Genomic DNA, 20,473 nt, shown 5'->3' on the forward strand with positions numbered 1-20,473 from the left:
TATTTACCTACGTATGTTTCGTACGTCTCAAAATTTTAAGTTATCGAACGAAATTTTATCTTAAATGTAAATATTTACTTTAAATATTATACTTATCTACGAAATTAAGTAACCATGCTAGTTTAAACAATATTTTTCAATTCTTTACAATTACAAATAATTTATGCATAATTTTATTGAAACGACAATTAATTTATAGTAATGTATATTTAATATAAGATCTTGGGTGATTGTAAGTTTAAGTTTAAGGTATTAGTTTTCCTCAATACGGCACTGTGATAATCCGAAACTGACAATAAGTACAGATTAATTTTTAATGTCTGCTTTAAATATTAAAATACATAATTCGATACAGATAGATTATAAAATTTCGTAAATAATACTTCGTACGCCAATCGTGATATGTACATATGTATATATGTAAGACTATAATATAAGTAAGGCATAAATAATTCATAAAAATATATATTATAATCTTAGTAATTTTTTTATTTTTTGTGACAAACTTTGATATTTCTCAAGAAAAATTAAAATCTTATATTCATTTTCTACTGGGATTAAAAACGAGGTTATCCATAAAATGTTTGTTATCAGAATGATTACACACACGTCTAATGTACATTTAGTATTCGTAAATGATAGCTGTGCAATGAAAATAGATATTAATTCGAATAATCGATTTTGAGTAAGAATTTTATGGAAAAAAGATAATGATAATTTATCTGTTTATTTGAAAGCAAGAACAGAAATAAGAGTCAAAAGGAAAACTAAGTTACGCGTGTATTGGAGATTGAAGCTACAGGCTCAATCTTCGAGCGGTGGCGTACAAGCACAGGAAGGTAGTTGAAGTTTCCTTTATTAAAGCAGATTAAGTATGTATTCCTTTAATTATTTCGGATTTATAACATTTAGTGAATATTTACTGGAATTAAAATATAGATCAACAATTGCAGGAATTCTAATAATGGATATATTAAGGAATGTATCGTCGGCTTTTTGGTCAACTGATGTTTGGTTACCGCCTAATATAACGTGGGAAGATATCAAACCAAATTCGGATAATAAATATGCAGACTATCAACATTTAATATATCCTCTGCCTATGGCATTTGTTCTTTTGATAATTAGATATGCCTTAGAAAGGTAATCACTCTATTCTTTTGTAATAATATATCAAATTTGTAATTGAACTAAGGTTATAGCGTATTTAAGTAAATATTTATATTTTATATCTTTTGAAATTCTTTATTATTGGAATTTCATTTTTTAAGTATTTCATTAAACTTTCAATGTAAGCTAAATTATAGTACACATATAATCTTTGACATGTTATAATGATGTGTATTACATAGAAAAAGATCACATGATACTATGCAAGGACATTCTAAACTCTTACATCAACTCAATTAATTGAAATTACATGCTTTATTGATCTTTTTGTAGGTACTGTTTTGCGCCCATTGGTAAGTCCCTTGGTATAAAAAATACAAGAACGAAAAAAGCTACACCAAATGAAATATTAGAAAAAGCCTATCGTAGCAGAAAAATTAAACATAAACAGGTAAGCATGCATTAAATTAACTGCTTTCTTGGTGTCATTAATAAAATTTCAATAAATAAAAATGAATTGTATTGTATTTGTTTATTGTATTGAGGCTATTATAATCCATAATAATGCCTACTATAATAATCTTTCTATATATATGCATGCTTGATACATTTTGTTTCTACCCCGGTTTATTTCTTAAAGCTAAATCTTAATTCACTATCTGTTTAAATATATTTATATCTTAATTTAATGTACAGATTATTACAAAACTTCTATGTGTCAGTCATTGATATTTTCTTCTTGTTCTGATTGTTCTTCTTTGGTCTTTCTATTCATCTAAGCAGAAACCTTCTAACTTCGTGCTTTTCTTTATGAAGTTTGCTAATTCCCATATTTGCTTTTTTTGTTTCCATTGTTATTATTTATTATTCTTCTCAACATGATTCGTCTAATTTCTGTATACATTGTCATCTTCCTATAGTATTTTGGATGTATTTTCTATTATTGTTTGTTATATGTTGCTTTCCTCTGTTTCCTATAATGTGTTGTTATTTCCATGTCCAAATTGTTATAGTTTACGCCATAGTTGGGTGATCCGCTTCCCCTTTTCTTCTGGTACTTCTTTCTCCATTATCTTGAGTTTCTCACAGCATTTTCTCTGAAATCTATGTTCATCTGTGCTACCATGTCCCAGCAACGTAATGCTCTTTTCATTACCCCTAATTCAAAGTGTGATCTTTCTATTTCTATTCTTGTCATGTAGTATGCATTATGTAATAATGTTGCTTTTATTACTGTGTCAAATATCTTTTGTGCTGGTTCTTATCCAAATAAAAATTTAATTGTAAATATGTTATTTCAATCTATTTTATTTGCATATTTTATTATAGAAATATTCATAACTATTTGAATAGTAAAATTTAATTAATGAATATTTTGTTATTATCCATTTTATTCAGTTAATATATAAAGAGAAAAATAGTTTAGAAATATTTAATAAAAAGTTATGGTAAATAGTAATTATAGTAAATCAATGTTAATATTCAATACTACAATACACCATGATATTAAACAACAATTATATTGAGAGCATAAAAAATTTGTCCAGTTCTAAATTGTGTGTTCAATATTAATTTCTTCAAACAGATTCATGTAATCTAAATCAAAGCAACTGAGAAATTAAATGTTATGGGATTTTTTGTAATATGTGGATATATTTTAAGATCCTGGCACTGGCTAAACAATTAGATTGGTCTGAACGACAAGTAGAAAGATGGTTGCGATTAAGACGTACTCAGGATAAGCCATCAACACTTACAAAATTTTGTGAAAACAGGTTAGATTTTTAGAGTGAAATATAAAAAACGAAATATACTTCTTAATTTTTCGTTTATATAAAAGTTAATAATATGATAAAGTAAATTTTGCATTGAAATTCATACTATATCTATATATATTTATCTTTAAATATTTAGTATAATCTATTCTTTTGTTACAGCTGGCGATGTTTATATTACATATACTCATTTCTATATGGACTAATTATTTTATGGAACAAGCCATGGTTGTGGGACATAAATCACTGTTATTATAATTATCCATATCATCCAGTTTCAAATGATATATGGTGGTACTATATGATATCAATGGCCTTTTACTGGTCTCTAAGTTTTTCTCAATTTTTTGATGTAAAAAGGAAAGATTTTTGGCAAATGTTCATTCACCATATAGCTACTATTATATTAATGTGCTTTTCATGGGTTGGAAACCTAACCAGAATTGGCTCATTGGTGTTATTAGTGCATGATTGTGCAGATATTTTTCTAGAAGTAAGTATGCCTTATTCAAACTGCTGGTATGTAATATTGATATGACAAATTTGATATGTACATGGAAAATATATATATATATTTTTTTTAGGCTGCAAAAATGGCTAAATATGCTAACTACCAGAAATTATGTGATTGTATATTTGTCATTTTTACAGTCCTATGGATTATCACACGTATTGGTGTTTATCCATTTTGGATAATTTATAGGTATGTTCTGATAATTTTAATTTCTAATATATTTCCATACAATTAAAATTTGTTCATGTTACATTAAATGTTACAGCACATCGATAAAGGCACCTAAAATAGTACCTATGTTCCCAGCATATTATATTTTCAATTCTTTGCTAATTTTATTGTTATTCCTTCACATGATCTGGACATATTTAATTCTTAAAATCGCATACAACGCTTTCTATGCCGGCCAAGTAAGTTTTGCACTTTTTGATACCATATAAATTAAATGTAATTGTGAAATATTTCAGGATTTTAATTTATACTTGAAATTTTTCAGATGGAAGGTGATATTCGTAGTAGCAGCAGTGAAGATATTTCAGATAACTCCATTGATAGTACACCATTAAATAATTCTACAAATTATGTTACCAAGCAAAATTCCAGACAGAAGGTTCACTAACAAATAACTTTCTAGAAAAAAGGTTATTGCAACAGTAATAAGGCAAGAATTCAAATATTTAGCCGGGCGCCAATTAATTTCAGCGAATTTAATAAACCCTTGCATTTATCGTAGTATGATAATTAAAAACCTTAACTTCGATAAAGTTATTAAAAAGGTTATTGACCTTTAAAACATTCGCCTTCTTTAATTATTATTTTTAAAAATAATTTAGCACTACAAAGAAGTCATTTAATTGTTCCATGAAACAATCACTCATTATTTTAATGTTTTTATGTGTGAAAGAGTGAATATTAAGAACTACGAATTATTCTTTTTATTATTACTCATACCATTTATTTATATATATTTTATTTAATAATTTAAGAAATCGTGTTTTTCTTCCTTTTTAAGTGAATTTTGATTATTTAGTCAAACAAATGATGGACCAAAGTTTAAAACCGTTCAATATTTGTAATTTCTAAATCTTCTTAAAGTTTAGTACTTCATTATGTTTAATAATGTTTATTTATTCTTATATGTTTTACAAATGATGTCCTAAATTTTTGAATTAAGGAAATTAATAATAATGTATCAAATAAGTTTAATCCACTTTTTCTTTAATTAACCTCCTTTATTATAGTTCTCTGAGGATATTTAATTAATTTAATTATTGTAATATTAGTGTTTCTTATATAAAAATAAATGTATTGTTTATTTTACTCTTTGAAATGTACATTGATATTTAGACTATAAAAGTTATCAAAGCACTATGAATAAAAATCTAGAAAATATATAATATGCACTAATTTATTTACATATATGACAAGCAAGAGGAGAAATTTGTAAATAAATATTGATTGTAATAATCATCTTTAATGTATAACCTGTCTTGTTTCTACATGTTTTTATTACTTTATCAGTATTGTGATTTGTATAATCTAATTTACAAATATAGATGTAAATGTTAATAGTATACAATAATAATGATTACAACAATGATGAAAATTATCATATATATAAATTATGTATTATTATTTGTTGTTATTCTACATAACTATTATTATTACATAGACTGTGGATAGACTGCACATAATATGAAAAAATATGGGTATAAAATATCCAAAATATATAGTACTTACATACAGTCCCTTCGGAAAGTAAGTTAACAATTTCAGATTTAAATTTTTGGCGGGAACGTTAATTTACTTTGCGGGGTGATGGTATATTACTTTCTATGACACTTGGCAAATGAGACAATTTTCCACTGTGATTCCACTTTTTTAATTATATTCTCAAAAATATGAATTTGCATACAAATTTGCAGTCGAATTATAATATATTAAATGCTTAGAAAATTTAAAGTAGGAAGAAATGATTTGGATCATTTCTAATATCATACATTATGTACTGTATAACAAATGATAAAAATTTGAAATTAGCGCCAATTATAGTAAATTATTCGCCATATGTGATAGACATCATTAAGTAGTAAAGCTTCCACTCTTAAAAGTCGTTTCATTGCAAGTGCATACTTTATAAAATAGTATTTTTTTTTGGCCGGTAGAGATTCGATCGATAGAATTATACTGAGGGTCACCTTGAAGTGTTACTTGAATTTGAGTGAAGTATAAGGTCTCGTTATTTTCTAATAAATTTATTTAAAAAAGATAAATATGGGAGGAAAATGGTCAAGTATGGATCCTTCTGAAGTCGAAGTTCCAGAAATAAATGTTTTATTGGAAAGAGATCCATACCTAAAACCTTATGAAAATGAGATTCGCAAAAGGTATTATGTACATTTTTAAACATATATAAATGTCTGCTTTGGATATGTATAGATTTAGATACAATTAAGGTAGTTCAGGATAAAGTAATATCTAAATGACATCAAAAAGTGTTTATATGTACAATAATTTTTTTTACCAGATATGCTTTATTTAAAGACTATGTAGAAAAAGTGGAAACCGGCGATGGCACTTTGGATAAATTTTCAGAAGGTTATAAAACTTTTGGAATTCATATAAAAGAAGACAATAGTGTTATTGCAAAAGAATGGGCACCAGGTGCACAAGAATTATTTTTAATGGGAGATTTTAGTAAGTAGATTAAAATTATAAATTATGTGAAACTAACATAAAATTGTAAAAAAACAAATGTAATAGAAACAGCTTATTCAATTAACTAATATAGAATATAATTAACACATTGAATATTGCATAGGCCGCCAACAGTCCACTGATTGTAGTTATTTTGTATAAAAGAAAATTTGATCATGAAATGCTTTAGAATATAATCAATCGATGCATAATAATCATATATGATGCAATTATAATACTGTGGCCCATGAAGCCTAGATGAAAAGTCATGTCAATAATTATTAAATACCTCTGTATTCAATTGTGTCATTATATTTATCTTAAAAGATGTAGCATGATATATTTGTTTGTGTATAATCCAGTGAATTAATGCATTTTTTTATTTATTTATAATACTAATATAATTCTAATTAAAAAATGAGATTGGATAGCAAATATTTGATAACAGATTAATTTTTATAAAAATCAGAGAAAGTTTTGTACTATATGTATTATATATACATATTTCAAAATTGAATGTTATGGTTCATTTAGAGCTTAAAAATACCTATGTTTTTTTAATGATATATATATATAATATAAAATAAAACTTATTTATTGGTCTTAAAATCTTAAGATATAGGATATGCCTGCGAATTTTCTGTTTACAGATTTTCAAATATGGCTTATATCTATTATAGGTTCTAATATTTTTGTTGGGTATTAAATAATGTGTGAATTAGTTTATCATCTTTAGCAATTCACAATATAATACATAAATTCTTATGTAATAATATATAGCATAAAATATGTATGAAACAAAAGTATTTTAAACATTATAATATTTTTATATATTTGTTTCCAGATGGTTGGAATAAGACAGCTAATTCATACAAAAAATTGGATTATGGTAAATGGGAATTACATTTACCTCCTAATGCTGATGGTAGTTGCCCTATAAAACATCTTTCAGAAGTCAAAATAATTGTAAAAGATCATAACAATGAATTATTGGAACGATTAAGCCCTTGGGCTACATATGTTACACAAAATAGAGCAGAAAGTGTTACATATAAACAACGTATATGGCATCCATCATCTGAAAATGTATATATTATGTACATAAATATGTATATAATTACTTTATACAACTAGAAGTTTACATTATTTTCAATTAATTTCATAGTATATATTAAGACCTTAAAGTGACATATTTTTATTCAGGTTTACAAATTTAAATATTCCAAACCAAAAAAGCCAGAAAGTCTCAGAATATATGAATGTCATGTTGGTATTGCCACTCAAGAATTGAAAGTTGGCACATATTTAGAATTTGCTGAAAAAATAATTCCTCGTATTGTAAGACAAGGCTATAATGCTATTCAATTGATGGCTATTATGGAGCATGCCTATTATGCAAGTTTTGGATATCAGGTGTGTACCTATCGTGGATAATCTTAAAAGGTTTGTTTATAAAACTAATGTATGTGAATGTTAAATTTCATAACAATATATTTAATTAAATTTAATAAGGTGACTTCATTTTATGCTGCTTCATCTCGTTATGGTACACCAGAAGAATTAAAGCAGTTAGTAGATACAGCACATCAACATGGTTTATATGTTTTATTGGACATGGTACAGTCACATGCATCAAAGAATACATTAGATGGATTAAATATGTTCGATGGTACCGACGCTTGTTTCTTCCATACTGGTAATCGTGGTCAACATCCGCTTTGGGACAGTAGACTTTTTAATTATGGAGAATATGAAGTGTTGCGATTTTTACTTTCCAACTTACGTTGGTACATTGAGGAATATAATTTTGATGGATTTAGGTATTTGTTTACACTTTAAATTCACTAAAATGTCATTTTATCATATAATATCTACATTGTAAGTACTTATAATATTAAATTTTGTAGATTTGATGGAGTTACATCAATGTTATATCATTCAAGAGGATTTGGACAAGGTTTTAGTGGTCACTATGACGAATATTATGGTCTTAATGTTGATGTTGAAGGTGTAGTATATTTAATGCTTGCAAATCATATGCTGCATTGTTTGTATCCAGAAATTGTTACAATAGCTGAGGATGTTAGTGGAATGCCTGGGGTTTGCAGGTATAAAATGTTTTAAGATTGCAATGTTAAATAAGTTTTTTTTTCAGCATAAATTTTTCATAAATTAATTACTAATTTTTTCTTTTTTTTTCTCTCTAAATATTAAAGGCCAATTACTGAAGGCGGTATAGGATTTGATTATAGATTAGCTATGGCGATTCCTGATAAATGGATTAAACTTTTAAAAGAGGTGAAAGATGAAGATTGGAGTATTGGAGATATTTGTTGGGCACTAAGTAATCGAAGATGGATGGAAAAAACAGTGGCTTATTCAGAGTCTCATGATCAAGCTCTTGTAGGTGATAAAACAATTGCATTTTGGCTTATGGACAAAGAAATGTACACGCATATGAGTATAACGAGTCCACCTAACCCAATCATAAGTCGTGGAATTGCTCTTCATAATCTTATCACATTAATTACACACGGATTGGGGGGTGAAGGTTACTTAAATTTTATGGGTTAGTTTTAAAAACATATTTTTGTAATTGTAACTTCTAATAATTTAGAGTTATATATTTCTAAATATATAAACTGCTAGGTAATGAATTTGGACATCCGGAATGGTTGGATTTTCCACGAGCTGGTAATGCAGATAGTTACCATTATGCTAGGAGACAGTGGAATTTAGTAGATGACGAGTTACTAAAATACAAATTTATGAATAACTGGGATCGCACTATAAATACTCTTGAAGAAAAATATGGATGGCTGCATGCAGGCCCTGTAAGGTTTAAATAAAAATATTTATGTATATTAACTCTAGTGATAAAACTTATGTGCTTTTTATAGGCATATGTAAGTTGGAAACACGAAGAGGACAAAGTAATTGTTTTTGATCGAGCAGAACTTATATTTGTGTTTAATTTTCATCCAATTAAATCATTTCCTGATTATACTATTGGAGTAAAAAATGCAGGAACTTATAAGGTTCTATTATGTAGTGATGATAAAGATTTTGGTGGGGAAAATCGTGTTGATACTAATGTACAACATTTTACCAAACCAGAACCATTTTCTAATTATTCAAATAATATGATGATTTACATTCCTTGTCGTACAGCTATTATTTATGTTCGAGGTAAGTCATTATAATATTGGTTATAGTAATGATAATTTACATATATCAATTTCTTAATTTCAGAAACTTAAGAGCTTTACGGAGGCATAGCCAGAGGAAGAATTGACTTTAGTGTTATATATAAATAAAAGTTACTATTTTTCCTACCAAAGTTTAGATCAATATATAGTGTTAAGTAAAAGAAAACAAAATAACATATATTTAAAGATTTTCAAAGAGTTCAGGAGGTGCAATTAATACAAAACGGCTAAAAAAAGAAAAGTACAAACCAAAATACTCGTGCAATTTTTTAAAGGAATAATTTTATTAAATAAAGGTTTACATACATATTTGACACGTATATATATACATATACATTGAAGTATGCATATTTATACTTAAAAATAATGTACTCAAAAGATGCAAATTAAATAACTTCGCACTAATAATTATGTACAATGTGATAATAGATGTTTTATATTTTGATACCAAATTTTATTATTTATAAATATTTTTAATAAAGGATTGTGTTTTTCAATTTGTGTTTTAATTATTAATATATAGAATTATTTTCTGGTTTTAAGAGAGCAAGATAAAAATAAATTACTTAAATTTACGTTATTAAATGCAGAAACAAATAATAGTGAGATGGTATATTGTTGTGCTGTTGGATTGTGTTTGTTATTGTAAATTAGTATTTTTATTTTTTGTAAAATAAATAACTTTTTTTCATTTTTATGTTTATTTATATTTTACATCACTAAATTGTGCTTCATTTACATCGTAATCTTCCATTTTATTCTCTAAGATCCACCATTTATCTAAAAATCCAATATCTACCACTCTTTGATAAAAGGTTAGATATCGTGTTTTTAAGTAAGGACAAGCAGCTTTGTACAAGGAACACATTTTGTCATAGTCATCTAACCAAATTAAACTAACTATACCTAAATTCATCCGCCGCACAATTCCTTCGTTGTAACATTGGCCTAACCATTGTACATATTGTTCAGAGATTGGATTACGTATAGCTTCTCCCACTTGCATTATTTTCATGGTATTTTGTAATAAATGTTCTTTAAAGGAACACTCATCTGGATTATGCCTGTGCAGATATACACACGATCCTAAAACTAATTAAAGTTTTTAGTATGTCAAAAATAGTAAGAACAATTTTTAATATAAACATATATTAAAAATATTTATTCTTTATATTTATTTTATACTTCAATCGTTTACTAGTCTCCAGAACAAAAATATATACTAATAATTTTTTTTGCTTAACCAATATTGTTAAAATTATTATCGTTTGTTAATGAAACATAAATGTACGCACGAGAAAAATAAATAGATGTTCTAACAGGATGTTCTTTACAATCTTTAGCAGCACCTAATGCTGATTCTTTATAATCTATATAAAGATTCTTCCAATACTTTCCTGCAAATGAAAGTTTATTTCAATTAAAGCAATCTTGTTTTCCTAAAATTTCTTTCTCATAAACAATTACTCGTGGTAATATTCAGACACAGCACTAATTTCAGTATTTGTTTCTTTTAAAAATCATGTTTGTTCTATGAAAATATGTACCAGTTACTATACCTTGAAAATATATTCACAATTTCTTTCTAAACAATAACATTTAATTATACAATAGACTTTTAATAAAAAAGAGGTTGTCCTCTTTGTTCCTTAAACTCAACGCAGTCTTGGTCTTTATGTCTCCTAATATCTGTTGCAATTAATACTAATAATTGTACAACTTCTGCATAGCTTTTATTCATTTATCTATAATAAGTTACAAGTTATCTTTTATCACCTACTATTCTTTCCTTTTCATGACATGTTAAGTCTTCTGATGTATTAAAAAATATTGATATTAATTTTTCCTGGCGTTCATTATACAAAACAATTATACAAAATAAATCTATTTTGCATTCAAATTGCTCCCAAGAATTGCCAGATTGCAGAATGTAAACAAATGTCAGAATGTTAGTATGATGTGAAAGTAAGACAATTTTTCGTTAAAGACCTACTGTACTATGAAATATTATTTTTAGGAAAAAATTGTTTACGTATTTTCAAGCTACAATAAATGGTACATATTCTTGTAGAATAAGCAACAAGACATTAGATCATTCTCTCTTATACAAAGTAACAAATAAAGAGATAATATCCGAAAATTAATGTGAGTAATTGTAGCATAAGAGAGCTACTCACCCCATCGTTGGAGAAACGCTACTCTCGTCATTGTTGACATTTCAAAACTTTTCTTTCTCAAAACATCAGTAATATCAGGTAATATAAATTGTTCATCCTAAACTTGTAGCGTGCTTGTAACATGTTATTCTAGTTACTTACGTCACTTTACGCCTGAAGTTATCTCTTTAAAATTTCTCTAGATTTTGTAGTAGGAAATGTTACTCCTTTTATAAATTAAAAAGAATTGATAATTAAAATTTATTATGAAGAAGAAGATCTAAAAAGTTGTATTTTACATTTTAGAACGACTTTATTGAATTATTAAATTTTGTTTATTTCAAAATCAAGTGACAAATTAAATTTTGTTTGAACCAATCGGAATTAATAATGAGTACAAAGATTACGCCAAAAAGGAAATTTATACCTAAGTGAATGAAATAATAATGATTCGTATTTGTTAAACTTGTAATATCAATGTTGAAATGAATATAGAATCATTCATATAACCAGGTACGATGTTTATGTTCTATGGATGTATTAAAATTGGGGTTATCCGCATGGTTAAAATAGAAATTGAGAAACGTAGACAAGTGTAATCTTTATCTTTCAATTTTTTGAAAATTCCGTGTTTGTAAAAAGAATTCATTATATACGATTATTTACATTCAAAATAATAGTAACATTCTCATGCATTCAAATAAAATGAAGTAAATTTTAAACACTATATAAATATAAAGGTAGTGATGGATAAAATTGAAACTATTGGTTTGAAATAATTAAGGAAACTTTATTGATCTTTGTCATTACCTTATAATTGATAATATTGTTTTAAATTTATCGAATCATTTATATTTCTAAATTTTAATGTATCATTATTTTAATTTTAATGTATCATTTTAATGTATCACCTAATGTCATTAAATTCAGAAATATAATTAAACGTAACGCTAATTACGTGTATTAGTTAATTACGACGATTGATGTAGCTGTTACAAAGTTCAACTCTAACGATTACATATACATATAACGTGACAAAAGTTTTTTTTAAAACGAACATGAGACAACTGCCAGATATGAAACATGAGACAACTGCCAAATATGAAACATGAGACAAGTAATGTTAGATAAATTCTTCTCGTCAAAATTTTAAGAATCACTTTCTTGCAATATACATATGTAAGGTGTTATCTCTGTATTTGTTGCATTGTATAAGAGAAGATGACTTAAATATCGTATTACTTATTTTACGAGGATATGGACCATTTATTGTATCTTGAAAATACGTAAACAATTTCTTCGTAACAATGACATTTAGCGGTACAGTAGATTTTTAACGAAAAACTTATCTCACTTTTACGTCACGTTAATATTCTGACACCTGTTTACATTATGCAATCTAGAAATTCTTAGAGATCGTTTGAACCGTGAAACGGATTTATTTTCTGCAATTCTTTTGTATAATCGACGCCAGAAGAAACTAACCAATATTTTTTAATACATCAAGAGATTTAACATATCATGGTAAGGAATGAATCTAGTCGATAAAAGACAACTTATATCTTATCATAGAGAAAAGATTGAAAGTTATTCTGAAATTGTGCAATTATTAGTATCCAATGCAGCAGATATTATTAGAAGGCATAAAGGAATAGACTGCATCGAATTTAAGAAACAAAGGTGACAACTTTTCTTTTTGTTAAGAATTTATTGTATAATTAACTATTATTGTTTAGGAAAGAAACTAATTATGTATTTTCGAGCTACGATAGATGGTACATATTCTCGTAGAATAAATAACACGATGTTTAAAGATTCCTTAATCGACTTAAACGTTATTTTTAGGTCCACTGTTCACGAACAGTCGCTTCATAGACGTATTAGACGCGTTGATGCTAAGAGCAAGTACTAAGTACGCTTCCATGCAGTGTTTATCGTGAAGTAATGTGCACCTGTCCATGAAACAGCAGCAAACGGTGTTCGTCGCTACGCGTTTTCATCACGACGGCTGTCGCTAACATTGTCAGTAGCGAGGCGTATGTTGCAGCTATAAACGAATGCAGCGATACAGGGTGAAAAAGGTTTTACTCGTCGCTCGATGTTTTAATAACGAATAACGAATAGACCGTGGATTTCTAATGTAAATTCACATTTTCACGAATACGATAAAATACAGGATCTAGATAGAGATCTGTTTTATCCATTGAGTACTACAAGAAGTATTGTACTTTGAATATCTTATATATTTTTACGTATCATGTGCATCCCATGCATTTTTGTATCTTCAAATTTCTCACTTCAATTCGTGGTCTAATAACGAGGTAAAATGTAGCTTGCTGTACGTTTCGTAGACTGAACATCGGCGTAGACATATCGTCGTGTCTAATAGACTATGCTTAGGCTTTTATGGAACGAAGCTTCGTGGACAGTGGATCTTAGAGTGCCCTCCTTAGAGCGCCAGACCACCAAGTATATTGTCAATATTTCAAGATTCTCAATTAAAAGGATCAATATGGATTGTCAATATTTATCGACAAACCTTATTTTCACTGAGAACTTTGATATATTGGCGATATTATTGATTGTCCGAAGGCATCCTTAGGAAGAAATTTTCATATCTAGGATATTTTCAAGCTACGATAAATGATTCATATGCTCGTAGAATAAAAATTATTTTCTCTTACGCAAAGCAATAAGTACAGCGACAGTATTGTGCCCAAATATTACTGTGACTAATTGTACATTGTCGAACGCGCGACTTAAGATATTCCACAATTTGAGTGATAAAATTGGTAAGTGATTCCATTGGTAACGCCTTCTTCTTTTTCTTTTTACTTTCGCTCGTTTCTCGCCCTTTGAAGCCTGATACCTTTGCTTGTATTATAGTATACGTATACGTCTGCCTCGACTGAATACATGCGCGTGTTACTCGGCAAGCAGGGGAACCCGTCGACGGGTTACTCACCGCGGGCGACGCTCCATCGATCGCGTCGCTTTGCGAGGGGTGGAATCGTGGCCAGAGACATTGCCGAAGCGAGAGAGAAATTAATATCAGAGTAGGAGAGAAGAGGCCAGCCAGGAGAGAGGGAGAAAGGGTGAGCGGAAGGGGGAACGAGGAGAGACGACGAGAGACGAGGAACAGTAGGGAGCCGGGACTCCCCTATGTCGACGTTCAACTCTGCAATGTCGGCTCTTCGAGGGTGTATTTTATGGTGAAATAGGGGAAATGAGGAGCGACGAGGACAGGTTATACGTAAAAAGGAACGGAGCGTTGTAGACATAAAGAACGGAAAGGAGAGGCGAAGGAAAGGGGAGAGACAAGATAGAAAAAAATAGATAGGGGGTAACAGAGAGCGATGTGGTGGGAGAGAAACCAGAGATTATAAAAGCTATGAGAGAGGAGGATGAGCGTTGGTCGAGGATATAAGATATCCATGAGAGGATTGAAAAAGGAAAGAAGCGTAAGATGGTGGAAGGAAGGAAACTGTAATATCAAACGAGAGAATTTAAAAAGTTATTTTATATGTATTTCATCGGTGGTATGGTATAGTATGTAATTAATTGGATAATTATATCTATCGGAAATACATATAAGAAATATAAGAATAAGAATATAAATATTTATTTATTTATGTATTTTTTATTAATTTCAAACTCTTTATTTTACATGTTATATGTAAGCATGGAATTTAGTTAACTAAACCGATATTTTTCGAGTTCAGATGTACCATGTACAGGCTGTTCCAAATCTCAACCGGTGAACCTGGTCGACACATGTTTGGAAGGTCATTTTGAGTAGAAGATCTTATATATTTCATGGGTCGATTCGTCTTCCTTTTAGAGATATAAAGGGGAAAGTAGTACGAAACGCAAGTAATCAGATCCATTCAAGCTATTCGATGATAATCATTTATTTCAAATTATTTTCTACACTGGTTTATATTTATTCATACTGGTTTATACAAATTGTTCAAAATCATCTTGTTTCTATGCACGAAGAAGTTAAGTAGCTTGAATGCGTCTGATTACTCGTCCTTTATACTTTCCTCTCTCATATCGAGTTTTACAAAATCAAAGTTGAAATATCTTTTTTTAACTAATCATTTCTTGACCCAAGTACGTTAATACTTTTTCGCAGAGAATTAACAAATTGCATGGAACGATGTGTGGAAAGATATATAGCTCCATTTAAAAAAAGAAAACGAAGTTCACCTTGAAATCTCAAAGGCACGTCCACTAAGATAAGATTCGTGACATTACAAAAGTAAGTTTTATTTGAAACACTTTTTCCAATAATGTGTAAATTGCGAGATATTTGTGTGAGTCGCTAAAAATGAAACGCCCTGTATATGATCGCAGATATAGATTCTGGCTAGCAACAAAGGAGTTATCGATTGTTTAAATTTTTAGTAGAAACTTTCAGTAGGGAATATGTTTTGCTGGATATATAACATACACAGACGCATAATTTCATATAAAAGTAAACATGTACAGCGGCGTTTTATTCGTTGTATGTATAAGTATAAATTAATAAAAATCACCTCTTTAGAAAGTTTCCATTTTTTTTTTTTTTTTAAAGAAAGAAAGTTAAGAGTAAAATTGTTATCAAGTTTATAAACTAGCAATAACAATTGAATCGTAAAGAAAGGAGAAATCATTTTCCTACTGAAAGATATTTCTACAGAAAGTTGTTCGTGGATAAACTTTAAACGATAATTTTGTGGAAACATTGTAGAGTTTGAAATACTTTTATTGCAGTTTTACTTTTATCGTAGTTTCGTATATTTTACAAAATTTCGCATATTATATGAGAAACACGAGTAAAGTAAACAATAGCGGAACACTAGTAAAAATACGGAGAATCATAATACAAGATTATTTTTGCACAGGTCGAAAATGAAGAATTTCGCACGTGATATAAGAAGTATGAAACATTTTGAACAATATCGACGTAGAAGGTAACGCAGTCTAAGTTCATATCTACGTATAATTAAGTTCGCAAGAACCTGGAAAAGAAATTGGAAATAGGAAAATAATCTGCACGTTAACCAGATTATTTTGAGTAAAAATTTAATTTATATAATAATCGATATTATAAAACGAAGATGACGAGTTTATCAAATTGCAGAGGTATGAAAGGGTCGATTAAACAATCGCGGAAAATCTTTCACAATTTAGTGGTTCAATATGCCGATCCTAAGGCATTATCATACATTAATTAAAAGTTTTAAGCCTAGCTAACCGAACGTGTATAACAGTAGATTAAATCGGTGCTTTATCAATTATCTCTCAGAGCAAATCATAAATCAAAATCAAACTCGAGCGCTCTTTTCATACGAGCTTAATTTCTTGACGTACGATTTAATTGAGATTAACTTGTCATTGTATAATTCACGTACAGTACTATTATCATTTCTTTCAACATACACTTTCAAGATCTATTATCCAAATGTTCCACTATACGAACTTTTTGCTTACGCCCATTACCATTATATTTTATCCTTTCTATACTTATATATTATTTCCCTATTACTTTAGTACAAAGCTACTGTTATACACGTTAATATTTTGTGTATAACGATACGAAGCTTTTTTAAGCTATTAAATCTTATTTTATGGTTGTGAAAATGTACTTAATTAGATGAATTTTATATATTGATTAACAAATATCATTCCCAAGAAGATGTGAAGAGAATTTTGGTCGCTTAATCAGCAGCAATCTTCAATTTTATGAATCTGCAATAGTCTTCAATCATCAATATTCCGCATGTTGGGAAAATTTTATATGAAAAATTGATAAATTATACATAGATTTAAATTATTTGTAAATGAAAGAACAAAAACACAAACACGTATAGATATGTATATGTTATAATACCCTATTAAAAATGTACATAATATTATAACATATTCATTGTATTAATTCATTCTATACTTACGTTTTAATTTAATCCCTTCTATTCTATTCTCGTCTCTTTCTCCTTTTAATATCTAATATTTTTTAATTTTTCGTTTCAGTATCTAATTAAAAAATTAATTTTATGGATAATTTTGTCTTCCTGATACTCGCAATGTATTTGCTTAGACTTTTTTATGTTTTAATCCCATAAATTGAAAATGTATGTACTCCTAATACATCGTACGAGTTATTGTTAGAACCATACTTACAATCAGTATCTTGCAATAGTCACAATACCTGGAATAGAGAAATCGTGTAAAAAAAAAATATGAAATTATGTTTAGAAGAATAGAGATGTAACAAAATAAATGCAGTGTTGTTAAAAAAAAAAAAAATACTAACGAGCGTTAAATCTTTAAAATGCTCTCACCTTCTTTAATTTTTATCAATAATTCTTTCACTCATTATATATAACTAAATATTTAGTCAAGATTTAATTCTCTATGGAAAAATAAACAAGCACATTTACCTCGTCAATACGTTTTGAGTTTCTCCTAATAAATGGTAATAAGTAACGAAATTATGAATATAATAAAAAATTGTTTAAAATTAAAATTCCTCGATTCATTACCAATTAATGTTTTGTTTGTATATTTATTTAATGTACCTTTTAATGTATAATATTATAACTGGGTCCGCATAATGTTTTTGCTGCCCAAATGGGTTCGCGAATGGAAAATGTTTAAGAGGCGCTGGAATAAGACATGAAACGATACGATATTCTAAGCTTGAAATGATTCAATGAAAAAGAACACGTTGGTGTTTTTGAAGCAAACAAAATACTTTATTGTTAGATATTATAGTACAGTACGTGTAGCCCGTGACACATTAAAACAGACCATTTAGTTACATTTTAAATAAATAGCCTCCTTACTCCATAACCAACCTTGATATGACCCAATTAGTCTTTCTTTCTTTCGTTCGCATTCTTTCATTCTTCTATTCTTATACATGCTTGCACACATACGCATACATATTCATCATTCGTTCATCCGTTCTTTCTGCTTTTATCCCCATTTCATTCTGTTGATCTGCCATCTTTCTTCTTTCTGTAACATTGTTTAAAAGCCAATTGTTAACAATATCAATTTCACGTGCAACAGGGTAGAGGGAGAGTGAGACGACTTTTTATTAGAAAAAATAATTTTCGCTCAGCGTGTACTCTTTTTTTCTTCCCGTTTTTATTTTTTAAAAACTTCTCTCTCTCTCTCTCTCTCTTTCTCCTTCTCCTTTGCTCTCTATTTGCTCGCTATCGTTTATCTTTCCATCACTTTCTTTATCAACATTCCTTTTTCATCATATTGTTATTTAATATTCGCAGTAGCGTTTTTCGTTCCGTCGCTATTCTCGCAAGTAGGACGAAAGCATTACCGAATAGATTTTTCAAGAGAACACGTCGGATGAAACGATTCGTCTTCAAGGGTTATTCCCCGAAATACACGTTTCCATTCGTTCTCTTGTGACGCACCGTTTCGAATTTTTATTGCCTCTTCTATTCGATATTGTGTCGTCTTGCTGTCGTCCGCAAAGCTGCAGTATGATTCCTGCGGAGATTAAACGGGTATTCATTTTAATCTGGGTCCAAAGAACGTTTTCACGTTTTCTTAAAAATCTAGTATACTCAAAATATATGTAAATGCGTGTGAAATTTTAAAAATGTGAAATTAAAGATATTAAAAAACAACTTTTAAACCACGATCATCCCACGCCTCGGACGAAGTAAATACATGTCACTCAGGATCTTCCCTTTCATAATATATGTATATCTCAAGATCAAAGTTATTGGAGTTGAGATCCCCTTTTCTACATAAATATCCAGTTTCCCTTTAAAACAAAAATGAAAGTTGAAACATTTCATTTACATTTTGCTATTTTCCAATTTTTATTAACGATTCTGGCACAAGAAACGAAAACAATTCCACGAATTAAAAGTTACTGTGCATTTCTCGTTTACATGGAATAAGAACGTTGGAATCATGGTAAGTATAAAAAATGAACCTATCAACGTGATCTTTTTTTAACCTTTTTATTCTTCATAAAGAAACTATTACCGATAGCAAGATTATTATAAAGAATATGCGAGTCTTATCGAAATAAACAAATTAGCAAAATTACAGATTAGAATTTGCCATAATCGAAACAAAAAGCGTAAAAATCCACTTTTCATCCGATTTTAAACGATTAACCTTAAAAGTACCAGTAGAAACGAAAAGAAGTCTTTACAAGTGGCTCCCTCGTTCGTATCCAAAATTCGTCATGCCAAATTTCTATTCATAAGCGAATTCACAGTGAAATATAAATAGTTGCAGCTGAAGTTGCCGGTCAGGAATCAGAAAATCATTAAATCGCCAAATCGTTGATCTGTTTCATTCAAACCAGTAGATTTCAATTGTAACGTTTACTTTTACAGTTATGTTATGTTATTTTATTATCGTTAAACAGAATATAACTTGTAAGCTGGAATCTGAAATAAGAAAATATATTTCTTAATTAAAAAATTACTGAATAGTAATTTTAACTTTTGATTTTATTCATTTCCCAATATCAAAGTTAATTGTAGTTCAAACAAACGTTTAGCGTTTTCATGATTTTTGACAGTCTTTCATTGGAATATTTCGCGACGGCACAAAAAGGTTGCACAACTTACGTACATGTATATAAACATATACATATTATATATATATATATGCACGTACGTGTGATATCTATTTTTTTATGCGTGTACATACGTATAATAGCTACAAATATAGTCACAGGCCAACATTTCGTAGTACAACACAGCACAATCATTGTCGTATCATTATTTTTTCATGTCCGATAGGTTTCACATTATATTACGGTATCAAGTTTAAATAATATAATCGTAATAATATATAATATATATAATATATATAATATTAAAATTGACTGGATATATTCTATTGACTAGGCACACTTAGTTTATAACAAGAAAAAAATTGTTTCCCTTTCGTTCGCTCTCTCTCTCTCTCTCTCTCTTTCTGTCCCTCTTTCTTTCCACACTTGCATCCTTTCACTCTCTCTCTCTCTCTCTC

General features: G+C 28.7%; 3 protein-coding genes across 4 annotated transcripts; 2 read left to right on the top strand and 1 right to left on the bottom strand.

The window, feature by feature from the left end:
* Positions 1 to 606: 606 nt before the first annotated feature.
* Schlank (ceramide synthase schlank) lies at positions 607 to 4,217 on the top strand. 2 transcript variants are annotated; one of them, XM_072002090.1, is made up of 8 exons: positions 607 to 872; positions 940 to 1,143; positions 1,444 to 1,561; positions 2,773 to 2,885; positions 3,048 to 3,378; positions 3,470 to 3,588; positions 3,665 to 3,809; positions 3,896 to 4,217. In XM_072002090.1, the coding sequence occupies exons 2-8, from the start codon at positions 965 to 967 to the stop codon at positions 4,016 to 4,018; spliced, it is 1,128 nt and encodes a 375-aa protein (XP_071858191.1). In that variant the 5' UTR covers positions 607 to 872; positions 940 to 964; the 3' UTR covers positions 4,019 to 4,217. The 2 variants fall into 2 exon arrangements, with proteins under 2 accessions (XP_071858191.1, XP_071858192.1); XM_072002091.1 differs by having other exon boundaries at positions 954 to 1,143.
* Positions 4,218 to 5,639: 1,422 nt separating this feature from the next.
* Positions 5,640 to 9,476, top strand: Agbe (1,4-alpha-glucan-branching enzyme). The gene is made up of 10 exons (XM_072002077.1): positions 5,640 to 5,786; positions 5,927 to 6,096; positions 6,941 to 7,182; positions 7,300 to 7,509; positions 7,609 to 7,916; positions 8,004 to 8,204; positions 8,313 to 8,665; positions 8,746 to 8,930; positions 8,997 to 9,285; positions 9,349 to 9,476. The coding sequence occupies exons 1-10, from the start codon at positions 5,674 to 5,676 to the stop codon at positions 9,354 to 9,356; spliced, it is 2,079 nt and encodes a 692-aa protein (XP_071858178.1). The 5' UTR covers positions 5,640 to 5,673; the 3' UTR covers positions 9,357 to 9,476.
* Positions 9,477 to 9,707: 231 nt separating this feature from the next.
* LOC139986631 (mitochondrial import inner membrane translocase subunit Tim29) lies at positions 9,708 to 11,636 on the bottom strand. Its single transcript, XM_072002096.1, has 3 exons — positions 11,483 to 11,636; positions 10,601 to 10,702; positions 9,708 to 10,397 (listed from the first exon to the last, which is right to left on the bottom strand). Exons 1-3 carry the CDS (start codon positions 11,520 to 11,522, stop codon positions 10,006 to 10,008), a joined length of 534 nt encoding a protein of 177 aa, XP_071858197.1. The 5' UTR covers positions 11,523 to 11,636; the 3' UTR covers positions 9,708 to 10,005.
* Positions 11,637 to 20,473: the final 8,837 nt, after the last annotated feature.

Source organism: Bombus fervidus, chromosome 4 (genome assembly GCF_041682495.2).
Source record: "Bombus fervidus isolate BK054 chromosome 4, iyBomFerv1, whole genome shotgun sequence".
Lineage (NCBI taxonomy): Eukaryota > Metazoa > Arthropoda > Insecta > Hymenoptera > Apidae > Bombus > Bombus fervidus.

Coding starts and splice junctions, on each gene's coding strand:
- Schlank (XM_072002090.1), top strand. CDS start 965: ATGGATATATTAAGGAATGTATCGTCGGCTTTTTGGTCAACTGATGTT. Junction 1,562..2,772: donor GAAAAATTAAACATAAACAG/GTAAGCATGCAT, acceptor ATATATTTTAAG/ATCCTGGCACTGGCTAAACA. Junction 2,886..3,047: donor ACAAAATTTTGTGAAAACAG/GTTAGATTTTTA, acceptor CTTTTGTTACAG/CTGGCGATGTTTATATTACA.
- Agbe (XM_072002077.1), top strand. CDS start 5,674: ATGGGAGGAAAATGGTCAAGTATGGATCCTTCTGAAGTCGAAGTTCCA. Junction 5,787..5,926: donor GAAAATGAGATTCGCAAAAG/GTATTATGTACA, acceptor TTTTTTTACCAG/ATATGCTTTATTTAAAGACT. Junction 8,205..8,312: donor GGAATGCCTGGGGTTTGCAG/GTATAAAATGTT, acceptor TAAATATTAAAG/GCCAATTACTGAAGGCGGTA.
- LOC139986631 (XM_072002096.1), bottom strand. CDS start 11,522: ATGTCAACAATGACGAGAGTAGCGTTTCTCCAACGATGGG. Junction 10,703..11,482: donor AGCGTTTCTCCAACGATGGG/GTGAGTAGCTCT, acceptor TTTCATTTGCAG/GAAAGTATTGGAAGAATCTT. Junction 10,398..10,600: donor AACATCTATTTATTTTTCTC/GTGCGTACATTT, acceptor AACTTTAATTAG/TTTTAGGATCGTGTGTATAT.